Source organism: Budorcas taxicolor, chromosome 3 (genome assembly GCF_023091745.1).
Source record: "Budorcas taxicolor isolate Tak-1 chromosome 3, Takin1.1, whole genome shotgun sequence".
Lineage (NCBI taxonomy): Eukaryota > Metazoa > Chordata > Mammalia > Artiodactyla > Bovidae > Budorcas > Budorcas taxicolor.
The window spans coordinates 104026856-104042347 of NC_068912.1; the positions used below are offsets into that span (position 1 = coordinate 104026856).

The following is a 15492-nucleotide window of genomic DNA, read 5'->3' on the forward strand; positions in this document are numbered from 1 at the left end:
ATTTTGAACATCTTTTCGTCTTATCGAACATTTTAATATCTTTTTTGAAGAAATGGGTATTCAAGTCTCTGCCCATTTTTTCTTTTTTTGCAGTCAAATGCTCTACCCCTTTGCTCTATCTCCAGATCTTTGGGCATTTTTAACTTGAGTTGTTTGTGTTGAGTTGCAGGGATCCTTTATGTATTCTGGATACCCAACTTGTTCTTCTAACTGAATTTGTCTTAAATTATTCGCTTCAGAGGCAGAGAGAATACAAAGGATACAAAGACTACATTAAAAAAAATTTGGTGAATTTTCAGTTATATCTTAGTTGTACTTCTTTTGGGTTTAATCTGTTTCCAGTCTGTAGGAACTTGGTTTATTCATTCATATGAACAAATATGACCGCAGACTAGGATTTGGGGATATAACAGAGACTGAAACAGAAACTTAAATCTACGTTCTAGTGGGACAGAAGTGAAGTGAAGTGTGAAGTCACTCAGTCATGTCCGACTCTTTGCGACCCCCATGGACTGTAGCCTACCAGGTTCCTCCGTCCATGGGATTTTCCAGGCAACAGAAGCAGACAGTAAAACAAAAGTCATTATCAAGTCGTATCAGATGACAAGAGCTGTGAAGAATAAACCAGGGTAATGGGGATATAGTGTGATGGATGAGCTTTCTAATATGTTATTCACCTTTCTTGATTTGTTAATCCGTTCCTCTCTGCTCTGTTTGACCTTATTGCACTTTATTTGCATTTTATGTAGTTTTGTAGCTAAATTTTTATTTCACTCTTTCCTGAAACTTAACACCCTTCCAGTCTAATTTTTGTTCCCACTAGTCTGCAAACCCCACCCTCTATAGTATTAAATGATCTTCCGTTAAAAGCCTGTTTTGTGTTTTCAGTGTATGTCCATCTTAATCTGTGTGTCACGCTTGCCTTTTTCCCCATTAAATCACTTGGTGCTATCTCCAGTACGGTTTTCTCAAGGGTGTTTTTGAAAACTTGTTCCTCTTCTCTAAATCTGAGTTCTCCAAATTTAAGTTTTGGCCTTTCTTCTCCCTCTAACATTACCATGGTGAATTGATCATTCTCACATGATTTTGCTTTCTGAGAGCATGTGACTCTGAGTTCTCGCTTTTTAGCTATAGCTGCATCACTGCCTTTAGGTTCAATGAGTGGAGCTGTGATGAACAGCTGATTGCTACTCACTCAGCAGGATTCTTTCCCTTTACTCCTTCCTCTGGCAGATTTTTCCTGTTTAGGATGATTAAGACACAGGTTATTTCCATGATTGCTTTAATGATTACCTGTGAGTAATGGTATAGCAATTCACAATGTTCTGTCAAGGAACCTGACTCAACAGGGTTGTTCCTTCATGAATGCTAGTAAATTTTTATTTTCAAGTCTTATGAAAGATAGAGCTGAATTCAGAAGTTTACTTTTTTTTAAGGAATGCTCTCTTGACTTAACAGTGCTCTAGAATTTATTTTCAACAGACTTTTAATTCTTTTATATGTCATGATGGTGGCTTCATTAAAGCTCCTGTTACAGTAACTTGATGCATGAATTTTCCCTTTTAACAATATACCCAAAATTACAGTTGGGATTGCAATCAAGGTCTTGGCTCAAGGTCATGAATGTTACAAGTTCTTCATAAATAGAAATACTTCCATTTCACCTCCTCCTCTCAAATAATGTATTTTATAGACCTGTTAGTTTGTTAAACATCTGCTTCCTAGATGTGAATAGTTTGTGACTCGGTTTAATGTACACTTGATGACTGCTTGTATTAAAAGAAATTCTATATTCTTCTGTTAGTGATGGCGTGTAATACAGTAGTTTCTATTGGAGCGTGTGCATCAGTGCATGACTGATTTTTACTCCCTGTACTCTGGTTATGTCATGCTACACAAAGTTTCTTGTTTGTTGATTTTCAAAGGATTTGCAGAAAATGCTAGTTGGTGCTCTTGGCACCAACTTAAACTGTATAAATTTTGGATGAATTAATTAATTAATTGAATGAATTAATATAATTGTTCAACATATTTGAATTCATAAATGTGAGTTTGTGATTTGGAGGAGACTGATTTCACTGTGAATCTTAGCCTTCTGTGAGCATTCCATGTTTCGGGACATTTGCCTGGATAGGGAGAAGAATATTGGTGTATTTGTTCTTTCAGCTAACCTGACTGCTGTTCAAGACACCATGTAGGAGCAATAATCTTAAGTTAAAAGAGTGAAGAAAACTGAAACTAAGGCATCAAGGCTGCAGTAGATTAGAAAGATAAAGTGTAAAATTTGGTAATCTTATACTAAAGGATTTTATTGACAAGTTTGTGCAACCCTCACCTCTCTAATTGCAGAGCATTTTTATCAACCCTGAAAGAAACCAGTTAGCAGTCACTGTCTGTTTGCATCCCTCCTCCCATCCCCCATCTACTGGCTAATCTCTTTTCTGTCTAAGATTTGCCTGTTCTGGATATTTCATATGAATGGAGTCTTGCAGTATGTGGTCTTTTGTATCTGACTTCTTTTTTAATGCTAAGATGCTCAAGGTTTATTGATGTTGTGTCATGTAACACTGTATCATTCCTTTTTATGGCTGAATAATATTCCGTAGTATATGGATACTGTGCAGATACGTCACGTTTGTGTATGTGTTCATCGGTTGATGGACATTTGGTTTCTTAACACTTTTTGACTTTATAAATAATACTGCTGTGAACATTTGTGTGAAGGTTTTTGTGTGAATGTATGTTTTAAGTTCTCTTGGTGGAGAGTGTATATTATATATTATATGAGTATATTATATGAGTGTATATTCTGTATTCCCAAGAGCATTTTATATATATTCATGTATATATATATTTGTGTGTATATATATATTTGTGTGTATATATAATTTGTATATATAAAAAGATATCTCTTTAAGGGTAGAATTGCTGGGTCATATGGTAATGTTTATAAGAATTAACCTTTGTTTTTGATAAAGCTGATAATGTAGAATGTGGTTTATGTTTAAGAGCCAAATGTGCTGGCTAACTTTCCACGTTCTCTTGTCCCTACCCACCCAATATAGACAGCTTACCTGATGTCTAGATTAACTGTTGGAGTCAATAGGGCAGTCATACTCAGATAACTACCTTGCAGAATCCTGGATGTAGAGTCCTGGAGTTAGCTCTACCCACTTGGTGAGGAATGGCCTGAGAGCCCAGGGGTGTTTAGAAGTCATTCCTCATAGAAATCAAGAGTTGAAGTGTTCAGCTCTAACAAGGAAAAAGAAAGGTGTTAGTTTAATAAAATAAAAACAATAGGGAAAGTCTCATAATTTCCATATCTGAAGTCTGAGTTTTTGAGTCTGCCACCTGATGTTTCAGCTGTATCTTACTCTTGAGTGGCTTGTTTCCTACTGGTTTTGTGAATTTTGATTGTGAATTTATTTATCTTGGGACCTTATCCTTGAGAATTCTTCCAAGCCTAGATCGAAGGCAGATTGCCAGAGAGGATTTGCATTTGCATCTGTGAAGGTTGGGGGGCAGATAACACCATTCTAGGACCACTCTAAAATTCTGAGTATGAAGCTGTTTAAACCATAATCTAGGTGAGGGTCAGCTTCTGGTTGTATCTGAGAAGACACTGTTGAACTGCTCTTGTAGCCCCCAGTCCCTCACCAACACTCAATGCCAAGGTTAAGAAATTTTCTTTGAGATTCTCTTGGATAACATCTGGACTTTGCCTCTTGTACCTTGAGCCCTAACAAGCTTTGGAATTGCAAGCTGAAATTCAGGGTTTGGCGCAATGCTCTGAAGATGAATGAATGCTGGTTTCAGTACTCTGTTCTGCATACTTCTCTAGTTTCCCTCTTTCACTTAGTTTTTAGTCTTGATCGTACTTTATTTTCTTTCAAGTTATTGATTAATATATAAAGGTTTAAAATTATCTGGTGTTTGTTATTTTCATTGGGCATGTTGATCAAGCTATCTATTTCTGTTGTTCTGGCAGAAGCAGAACATGTCTTAACAATTACTGATAGATGCAGGGAGTGCAGTCAGCCTCTAAAATAAAAGTTATAAACTTGGGATAACCACCAATGTTTTGTTTGGCCCACATAGTGTTTAGAAAATAAAAATCGGGAGATTTCAAATAAAATTTTGGATATTTTGCTTTTCTTGAAAAATTAGATATTCTTATATTTTGGGGGCTCCAAAATCACTGCAGATGGTGACTGCAGCCATGAAATTAAAAGATGCTTACTCCTTTGGAAGGAAAGTTATGACCAACCTAGACAGCGTATTAAAAAACAGAGACATTACTTTGTCCACAAAGGTCCGTCTAGTCAAAGCTATGGTTTTTCCAGTCATGTATGGATGTGAGAGTTGGGCTAGAAAGAAGGCTGAGTCCCGAAGAATGGATGCTTTTGAACTGTGGTGTTGGAGAAGACTCTTGAGAGTCCCTTGGACTGCAGAGAGATCCAACCAGTCCATCCTAAAGCAGATCAGTCCTGGGTGTTCGCTGGAAGGATTGATGTTGAAGCTGAAACTCCAGTATTTTGGCCACCTAATGAGAAGAGCTGACTCATTGGAAAAGACCCTGATGCTGGGAAAGATTGAGGGCAGGAGGAGAAGGGGATGACAGAGGATGAGATAGTTGGATGGCATCACCGACTCAATGGACATGGGTTTGGGTAGACTCCCAGAGTTGGTGATAGACAGGGAGGCCAGGCATGCTGCGATTCATGGGGTCACAAAGAGTCGTACACGACTGAGCGACTGAATCGAACAGTATCGGGCTTACAATCCTGCTCAGCAGCAGTTGGCTAGAACTGGAAAAAGAGTCAATCCTTTTAGAGTGAACCTGTTTTCTTTAGTTGCAAACAGTTGTATGAATATTATACCCTCCCATTGCAGCTTCTCTCATTCATATTACTAGTAGACACTGAATGATCCTTGCACTGGATAGTAGTGCTAATAGATAGTTTCACATTTGTTCAATGATTTAATTCTGATAACAAACCTGCAGTTTATCTCTTCATAAAGTTTTAGGTGATACTATCCCCAAGCTACAGATGGAAAAAATGGAGGTTCTCTGCTGCTGCTAAGTCACTTCAGTCATGTCCGATTCTGTGCGACCCCGTAGACGGCAGCCCACCAGGCTCCCCCGTCCCTGGGATTCTCCAGGCAAGAACGCTGAAGTGGGTTGCCATTTCCTTCTCCAGTGCATGAAAGTGAAAAATGAAAGTGAAGTCGCTCAGTCGTGTCCGACTCTTAGCAACTCCATGGACCGCAGCCCACCAGGCTCCTCTGTCCATGGGATTTTCCATGCAAGAGTACTGGAGTGGGGTGCCATTGCCTTCTCCAGGAGGTTCTCTGAGGATATGTAATTCTTCAGGGTTTCATAGTGTCATAGCTAGAATTTGAACAAAGCTTTTTCTGTTCAATGTTATTCTTAACTTTTTAATTAAGCAGTCGAACTGTTCTTCAAATCAAGTCTTAGTGAGGTCCATTCTGTGAAACCAACAAAGATATCACTGCTTTGATTGACGGGTAGATGAAGTGGGAGATGGGAACCTGTGAGGATGGGAACCTGCATGCTCAGCTCTTTGGTAGCCTTTAGGCACCTCTCTGGCCTCCTTCAGTTCAGTTCAGTCGCTCAGTCGTGTCCGACTCTTAGCAATCCCATGAATCGCAACACACCAGGCCTCCCTGTCCATCACCAACTCCCGGAGTTCACTCAAACCTCATGTCCATCGAGTCGGTGATGCCATCCAGCCATCTCATCCTCTGTCGTCCCCTTCTCCTGCCCCCAATCCTTCCCAGCATCAGGGTCTTTTCCAATGAGTCAGCTCTTCGCGTGAGATGGCCAAAGTATTGGACTTTCAGCTTTAGCATTAGTCCTTCCAGTGAACACCCAGGACTGATCTCCTTAGACTCTACTGAACCATTTGGACTCTTTATCTGTAACTAAGCTTAATTTGTTAAATTTTGTGAGTTTTTAGCTTCTTTGGGTGTTACAGTTATAATGTGCCTGTTTTTTCTGTGCTTCTTGGTATGTCAGTCTTCCTTAATGTAGTTCATCATATTGCTCAACAGCATTTTTAATTTATTTTGATTTATAGTTTAATTTATTTTGGAGCATCTGTGAACTAACTCTTCTTTACTTTCCAGATTCTCTTTGTGGCCAGATGGGTTTGTATGGACAGGCTTGTCCATCTGTAACTTCATTAAGGTGAGTGCTGTTTTCTTTTTTTATTGGCACATGTAGCATTTAAAAAGTTATGCTGGTCAAGTCATATTAGAATCAGTTTCACTGTAAGGCTCACAGTAAAACACTGTGGTTTGTTTTGGGAAGTAGTGCTGTTTTGTGAGATAGGGAGATACTTTTGCTTACAGAGAAAGACTAGATAGTAATTGAAATTCCTTTCTAAAGGATGATATAAACAGGATACCTAAATTATCCTCATTTACAATAAATAAGTAAAATGTAAAAGAGTAGGAACTAAGTTGTATTCAACCCAGTGGTTTTATATTTTTTTGAAGTTGCTAAATACTTTCTTCAAATTAAATCTTAAGTGAAGTCCTGTGAATAAAATAGATAAATGCTGGGCTTAGACTTCCATGTTCTACCCCCATAGTTGCCCTTGAGGGATTACTGTAGTTCTCAGAGCACAGTCTGAAATCATAACATAAATCTAACCTGTTAATTAAAATTTTTCAGACTGGAATGTGAATTGTTGATGGCAGCACCTACCAGTTGCATGTGGTGTTGCAGCTAGCTACCATGTGTTGTTGCTACCATTTATTTGTTCAGCATATTGATCACCTAATATAGTGTCAGGAGCTGTCTGAATGCTGAGACTGAGTAGTGAATATAATGCATTAAAAATCCTGTAATCTTTAGATTTATATTTTGGTGAAGGCATAATTAATAAACAAAATAAGAAGTAAGTGTTAGATACTGATAGTGATAAGAGCTAAATGAAAAATAGAGAAAGGGATTAGGAAATTCAGAGATAATGTGTTATTTTAGATAGGGTAGCCAGGGAAAGCTTTACCGAAAAAGTGACATTTGAACGAAGGCTTGAAAGAGTGATGGAACAAACCTTTCGTTGGATAGTAGAGGATGAACATTCCGGGCATAGGGCAGGAGACTTGCTTTGTATGTTGGAGGAACAGTGAGGCCATTATAGCTGGAACAGAGCAAGTGATAGAGAGTTGGAATTAACCAGCTTTGGAGGGCAGAAGAGAGAAGAGGGATACAAAATTGTTAAGAGTCGTTAATGTGGAGTCATGGAATCTTCGGGCTTGAAAAGAAATTTTGGTGGTTTAGAATGCCACAAAATAAAAATAAAGTTGCCTTTTTTGTTTTCATATGCTTGAATGTTTATCAGACTAAGGCTGATATCCTTTTTCCTCAGTGGGAAAGCTTTACCCTATGCTGTTTTGGCATTTCCCTAAGAATACATCTTCCAGCTTATAATGGAAATAGGTGGAGTGATGCTTTTCTACCTTATTGGAGTCCATATGCCCCCATACCCCCACAGCAGATACCTGTATAGTTTTGAAAAGAACTTAAAAAAAAAAAGGACTGTTATCTTTAATCTCCAAAGCTGCTGTAGAACTGATTTCACTTAAGAGTGATTTCTGCTTAATATGTTGGGGAGAATCATTTTACCCTTTTTTGAATATTTAAAATTTTAGGTATGACCAAATCAGGTTATTTTTGTAGACTTTGATCTTCCACTGATCATAGATTTCCTTAAAGATACTTGTTTGTGGGTTATGTTATTCATGTATTAAAGTCATTCACTGAGATTTTATATCCCTCTATTTGAATAGTTCTGTCTAGGTGAAGCTTATATATGACATTGGGTTAGGAATAATAGATACCTAACTTCTTTTGCTTGATAGAATTATATTATTGGAAGTGATGATGAAAGAGAAAAGATACCATGAATTATTTTATAACTTGCTCACTGTGTTATAACTCTTGTGTGTAATACTCTATAATCAAATTTTTATGGATATAGCTATAAATTTAGCAAATAGTAAACTGAGAAGTTCTGTGACATTTGAGTTGAGATACTTAGGATCCTTCTATCCTAATCTTTAATTTTTTGTAATATTTTGTATGGTCCAGTCCATCTGTGAGGCAGAGAATTCACATTCTCAGATATATGGGTAGACCATTGTTTGTCATTGATTCTTCTAATTGAAAGCCAGCTTTGGTTTGATATAAGGAGGAGAAGAAAAGAATGACCATTTTTTTGGTGATGGGAAGAGAAACTGAATTACTTAAAACCGCAATAAATTTTTGTCTGCTTTTGCATAGTCTTTTCCAAGCCAGAAATGGCCTCCAACTACACTGTCCCAATAGAAGTAGAGTAAGAAGTCTTAAACTCAAACCCAGTGCAAACACTGCTTATTTGCCATAACTCTTTTTGTATATGCTACCTTTATGTCTTGTATATACCTTTGTATGCTACCTGTCTATCTAGAAAGTGACTAACTTCAAGATAGGAAAGCATGTGAGTTGTTGGAGAAGAACCACCATATGGCTGGGAATGAGAAAATGGGTAAGCAGGTGGTGGGGAGGGTTGTAGGCATAGATGAGAGTGGGAGTGGATTACTTGTGTGAAGTAAAGATAGGGGGTGGAATGAAATCATGTGACAACTAAAAAATTTGTTAGGTAGGAGAAGGTACTTAGTAAGTGAATTAAAACTCTTCCTCTGCCCTTTAAGGTAAATAAGTTAAATATTGTTTTCTATAGATGATATTTGATCCCTGTTGAATTTGAGCATGTTAGAATCATTTTTTAAAATTATGCTAACTGTATTTTTATGATTAAAAAGTAATCATAAATCAATTATTGTAGAAAATTTGGAAAAACAGAGATAGTCATTGTTGATAATGTCTTATCATGTAATTTTATTCCAGTAGATATTGTGTGTTTTAAGGTGCCCCAAATTTTCTGTAAAAGAATGGTTGCAAAAGATTTTGTGTTATGATAGCTAAATACACTCAGTTTTAGTCAGATTGCTCTTAACTAACATTTTGTTCTTTACTTGATAGTGTAGGTAAATTGCAGTTTCACAAAAGTTACTATAATAACATCATATACTATTACAGTATAACAAGATTGTTTTCTTTTGATCAGGATTCTGTTGGGAGGGAGAAACCACACCAGTTATACAAACAGAGACTTTAATAGAGTCACTGAGTAGATTTGAAGTTGTTAACTAGATAATAGAATGGATAAAAATAAAACTACTTAAATTATCATGGAGATAGATACTTCCAGAAGCAGCTATGAGCCCTAAGAGCTTGGGCACCGAAGGGGAAACCTAGAGACTTAGAGGAAGGGTCCTGTGGAAACAATTCAGATCTCCAAGGCGAAGGTACTGCATGCTGATGCTTGTGTTGAGTTCAGACTAGAAATCCCATAGGTTTGAAACCCAGAAATCTGGGGAAAGGGTGCTGGCTGGTGCTGGGGTCTTTGAGTAGGGTATGGTTAAACTAGTTTCATAAGTGTTAGAAAAACTGCAAACTTTATTACTGCTATGGGGAACACTTTCTGTTGTAGGGGTGAAGAAACCTTTGCTGGGATAGTGCTCCTGTGAAGCCCAAAGAAGAGATGGGAAAGCACAGGATCTCTTTTTCTTCTCCAGGCTTGCAGTCCATCTTTAGTGTTCCCTCTTGGCAGACCCTTAGAGGAAATCAGCTGGCAAAGCAGAAATGTGGTTTGCAGGCAGAGTCCCACTTCCAGCATCGTTAAGGCAGGTGGGAAGAAGCAATGAGGGTTTGAAACTGAGGGGCAGTAACTTAATAACTTGTTTCAGCAAACTACTAAGAAATACAGTGTTAAAAAAAATGTTTTCTCAGCTCTGTTCTGCAACAATTGTTTATGTGATTTTAGTAAGGTGTTTGCATGTTGCTAAAAAAGTGCTAATTTTATAAATCATGCGATATATATGAGTCACAGGTATTCCTTGCAGTCTGAATCTACTGCATTCATACCCTAAGTTTGAATAGTAGGAGTCTGGATAGTGAATACTGAGTCATATGCATTATTTAAGTCCTGAGTTCTGAATAGCAAGAGTGAGAGTTCAGGTAATGATGGATATAGTTTCTGTCAGACAATAGAATCTTAAAAATTTAGCAGAATCTGTTTGCTTACTGAGTTTATATAAGAGGCTTTGAATCCTGAGATGAATCTCCTTTTTATTTCCAGGTACAGACTCAGTAATAGCAAAAGCTTACTGAAAAAGCAAAAGTTTCCCTTGAACATTTGTTTTATGTAGACAGGTAAACACATATATGTATATAACATACTACTTTTACATATCATAGCATTAGATTTTTTATAATTTGGTTTGATTAAAGCAAAATTTGATATTTCTTTGGACTTGTTAAAGCATATCTGAATTGCCTAGCATTTATGAGGATTGATTTTTTGGTTCACATGTGCATTCAGCCTAGGCACTAGGTTATCAGTAATACTTTCAAGCATCAGTCTTTTTTGACCTTCTGCCTGAGATTTTTCCTTTCATTATCTCTTCTGTTTTTATGGTTCACACTTAAACCTTTCCCTTTTTGTTATGCTTCTCCTTTGAAGATGCCTTTTATTATTGATCCAGGCTGTTTGTTTATGATGTGAGGGAATCGACAGGGATTCTTAGCACTAGAAAAAGCTTGTGTGTTAGTGAATTAATTTCCTGGCCATCCGTCTTCTCATTGCCCTCCATTTGATATTGATAACCGTGCTGTTTAGAATGACCAGAGGGGGGTAGATTTGTTTTAAGGCTTCTTGCTGCCTGGTTTCTAGTCTCAGACTTGGTATTGTTAAGGCAGCTCTGGTATATAGTTGTAGAATCGGGTAGGTACAGGTTCAGATCTCTGCCACATATTATTCATAAGATCTTGGATAAGTTACTTCACTTTTCCGAGGTTTTTTTTGTAATAGAATTGTTGATGTTTACCTCACTGGCCTGTTTGGGTTCATGGGATACATACAGAAAGCATCTGGCATAATTTTTCCTCTCTTGTGTTTTCCAGTAGTAGAAAGGGCTTCCCAGGTGGCTCAGTGGTAAAGAATCCACCTACCAACGTAGGAGACATAGATTTGAGCCCTGGGACAGGAAGATCCCCTGGAGAAGGAAATGGCAACCCACTCCAGTATTCTTATCTGGAGAATTCCATGGACAGAGGAGCCTGGCAGGCTATAGTCAATGGAGTCGCAAAGAGTGGACATGACTGAGTGACTGAGCACGCATTCAGACCCTCAGTAGTAGAAAGCAAAAGGGATCATTATTTTTAGAACAAAAGAGGACATATTTGTATCCTTTGCTGTCAGCTCAAGAACATGGGATAGAAGAGAATTTCTTTCCTCCTTCTATTTCCCCTTTTCCCTAAATTCTTATTTTTAAATTTTCTTAAAAATTAAAAAAAATTCTTGTTTGAAGGATGGTTGATTTTCAATGTTGTTGTTTCTAGTATATAGCAAAATGATTCAGTAATGCATACATATGTAGGTATATTCTTTTTCAGATAATTTTCCCACTATAGTTTATTACAAAACATATTGAATATAGTTCCCTTTGCTACAGTAGGACCTTGTTGTCTATTTTATATATAGTAGTGTGTATCTGTTATTTTCAAGCTGCTAATTTATCCTCCCCTATACCTTTTCCCCTCTGGTAACCATAAGGTTTGTTTTCTATGTCTATGAGTCTGTTTCTATTTTGTTAAGTAAATTTTATATGTTTTTTTAAATTGTACATATAAATGATATATATTTGCCTTCCTGTCTGGCTTAATTCACTTAGTTTGGTACTCTCTAGTATGATAATTTACCAGTAGTGTTCAGGTTTGCAACTGACCTCAGGCTAAGGATGTTGCTGACATTTAATATTAGATTTTTATCATATTTATAATTAATATAGTTTCATGTTTTTATATCAGTTCCACACAGTGGCAGGAATAACTTGCATTATCATAGTCCATTATATTTATCAAACTTTTTGTAATTGAAATCTATTAATTTGAATGTTTAATTCTGACATGTTCCAATTAAATGAAGAGTAGTAATGAGAAACCATCTTAATTTTGACCATTACAGAAACTTTTCTAAAATCCGTTTTGAACTTTCTGGCTTATCTTCTAAAGCTTGCATCTCATGTGGTAGTAGTGTGATGTGGCTGTTTAAATTAATTAATTAAATATCAGTTCCTCAGTCACACTAGCCACATTTTAAGTGCTTAGTAGCCACATGGCCACTGACTGTCATATTGGCTAACACACAAACATTTCCATTGTTGTAGAAAGTTCTGTTGGATAGTGCTGGTCTAGAGTATCCTAAATGTAATTTAATCTTTGGTCTAAGCTGACTTCTAGGGCTTCCTTTTCTGAGCATCAGGTATTGAAGAGTACCATTGAGTATTCACTGACTTAAGGCTGTATAAAAATTATTATGGGACTAAATATTGACTTTGATAAGGGTGGTGTCATCTGCATATCTGAGGTTATTGATATTTCTCCTGGCAATCTTAATTCCAGCTTGTGCTTCCTCCAGCCCAACGTTTTCTCATGATGTGTACTCTGAATATAAGTTAAATAAGCAGGGTGACAATATACAGCCTTAATGTACTCCTTTTCCTATTTTGAACTGGTCTGTTGTTCCATGTCCGATTCTAACTGTTGCTTCCTGACCTGCATATAGGTTTCTCAGGAGGCAGGTCAGGTGGTCTGGTATTCCCATCTCTTGCAGAATTTCCCACAGTTTGTTGTGATCCACACAGTGAAAGGCTTTGGCATAGCCAATAAAACAGAAATAGATGTTTTTCTGGAACTCTCTTGCTTTTTCCATGATCCCGCGGATGTTGGCAATTTGATCTCTGGTTCCTCTGCCTTTTCTAAATCCAGCTTGAACATCTGGAATTTCACAGTTCACGTATTACTGAAGCCTGGCTTGGTGAATTTTGAGCATTACTTTACTAGTGTGTGAGATGAGTGCAGTTGTGCGGTAGTTTGAGCATTCTTTGGCACTGCCTTTCTTTGGGATTGGAATGAAAACTGACCTTTTCCAGTCCTGTGGCCACTGCTGAGTTTTCCAAATTTGCTGGCATATTGAGTGCAGCACTTTCACAGCATCATCTTTCAGGATTTGAAATAGCTCAACTGGAATACCATCACCTCCACTAGCTTTGTTCATAGTGATGCTTTCTAAGGCCCACTTGACTTCACATTCCAGGCTGTCTGGCTCTAGGTGAGTGATCACACCATTGTGATTATCTTGGTTGTGAAGATCTTTTTATATAGTTCTTCTGTGTATTCTTGCCACGTCTTCTGAATATCTTCTGCTTCTTTTAGGTCCATACCATTTCGGTCCTTAATCGAGCCCATCTTTGCATGAAATGTTCCCTTGGTATCTCTAATTTTCTTCATGAAAATGAAAGAGAAGAGTGAAAAATGTTGGCTTAAAGCTCAACATTCAGGAAACTAATATATGGCAACTGGTCCCATCACTTCATGGCAAATAGATGGGGAAACAGTGGAAACAGTGTCAGACTTTTATTTTTTTGGGCTCCAGAATCACTGCAGATGGTGACTGCAGCCATGAAATTAAAAGACGCTTTACTCCTTGGAAGGAAAGTTATGACCAGCCTAGATAGCATATTAAAAAGCAGAGACATTACTTTGCCAACAAAGGTCCGTCTAGTCAAGGCTATGGTTTTTACAATGGTCATGTATGGATGTGAGAGTTGGACTGTGAAGAAAGCTGAGCAGCGAAGAATTGATGGTTTTAAACTGTGGTGTTGGAGAAGACTCTTGAGAGTCCCTTGGACTGCAGGGAGATCCAGCCAGTCCATTCTAAAGCAGATCAGTCCTGGGTGTTCTTTGGAAGGAATGATGCTAAAGCTGAAACTCCCAATACTTTGACCACCTCATGCGAAGAGTTGACTCATTGGAAAAGACTCTGATGCTAGGAAGGATTGGGGCAGGAGGAGAAGGGGGCGACAGAGGATCAGATGGCTGGATGGCATCACCAATTTGATGGACGTGAGTTTGAGTGAACTCCGGGAGTTGGTGATGGACAGGGAGGCCTGGCGTGCTGTGATTCATGGGATCGCAAAGAGTCGGACACGACTGATCGACTGAACTGAAATATTGACTTTGATAGCTTACTTTGTGGTATTCTTACTAATATACTCGACCAGGCATTTAAGCATTTTAAAATACATTAATTAAACTTCCCCTCACAACTCTTTGAGGTTGGTCTGATTATTATCTTCATTTCACAGATGAGGAAAGTGAGTAAAAAACAACTCAAAACATACAGTGATTAAGGGACAGAGCTGGGTTTCATTCACAGGTCTTGCTCCAGGGCCAGTGCTCTTACTCACTAAATTCTACCTCTTGGCTCTCAGTATTTATCATAATTTGAGGCTTTCTCTTAAATGAGAAATGCTAAAAAATGTTCTGCTTAATTGAAGATACTGTTAAAGAGTAAGTGAAAAGGGAAAATACCAATGCAGGAAACAAGGAAAAATGATAGAAAAATAGTGATTTAATTTTGAAACACATTATCTAAAATTGAAAAAACCTTTCTTGAAAGGCAGCAGTTTTTTAAAAGGTGGGTGGAGAAATTTAAATTGTCATGAATTCATATACATGGAGGGAAATAATATCAGAGGTAATAGAGACTACAAAGCATCATGAATATACCTGCACAATAAAGGAGTTGTTAAATTTAAAATCTGTGCTTACCAACAGTGCACAGAATATAAAATAATAGTACTGAACAATAAAAAAAATTCTATGGTTTGATTCAGTAAAACATATTTTAGTCAAGTTTTGCTTAGTTACAGCACTGGATATATATCCAAAAGTAAAGGAATTTATTTGGTGAATACTGCAGTATTTCATGGAATCCAGAGATAGCTGGATCTCATAATAGAACTTACATTCTTAGGAACCTAGGCAGTGTATTTTCTTCTCTCTTGCTTTTCCCTGAGTGTAACTTACTTCTTCATTTTTCACAAACCAACTTTTCTTTGCTTTTCTGGCACATGGCTATCCCATACCTCACAAGTACATAGCTTGTTCATTCAGGAGACCAGCCCAAACTGTTTCAGTCCTGATACTGAATTTCCTGAAGAAGAAAATTCAGGCAAGCAATTTGGGTCAGGTGTGGTAGTGACTTATAGGGCCCTGGAAATGGAGCCAACACTGAGAAAGGGCTTGGTGAGCTAGGCAGAACTTGACAAAAAGTTTGTGATACAAAGCAGCGCTGAACATGTATTCAGTGTTGGGTGATAAGAGGATTTCAAGAGAGGATATTTATAGTGTTTAGAGCTTTTCCTTACTGTTACATTGGTAGTGAATGAAAAACTTGATTCCTATCTTCATATCTTCATATCAGAACAGAGTATCCTTAGGATTGTGTATTTGAAATTGGACTCCTGCTTTAGTTTTGTTCAGTTTGACGTATATTTGTGTATGTATATTTT

At 37.5% G+C, this 15492-nt stretch overlaps 1 protein-coding gene across 2 annotated transcripts in view; it reads left to right on the forward strand.

Annotated features, from left to right (window-relative positions):
* Positions 1-15492, forward strand: part of FOXJ3 (forkhead box J3) — a 149231-nt gene that overhangs the window by 16158 nt on the left and 117581 nt on the right. For both annotated transcript variants that reach the window (XM_052637053.1, XM_052637054.1), the window contains exon 2: positions 6151-6211. In XM_052637053.1, coding sequence (XP_052493013.1) covers positions 6168-6211 — 44 coding nt within the window. In that variant the 5' untranslated portion in view covers positions 6151-6167. The remainder of the gene's footprint in view (positions 1-6150; positions 6212-15492) is intronic.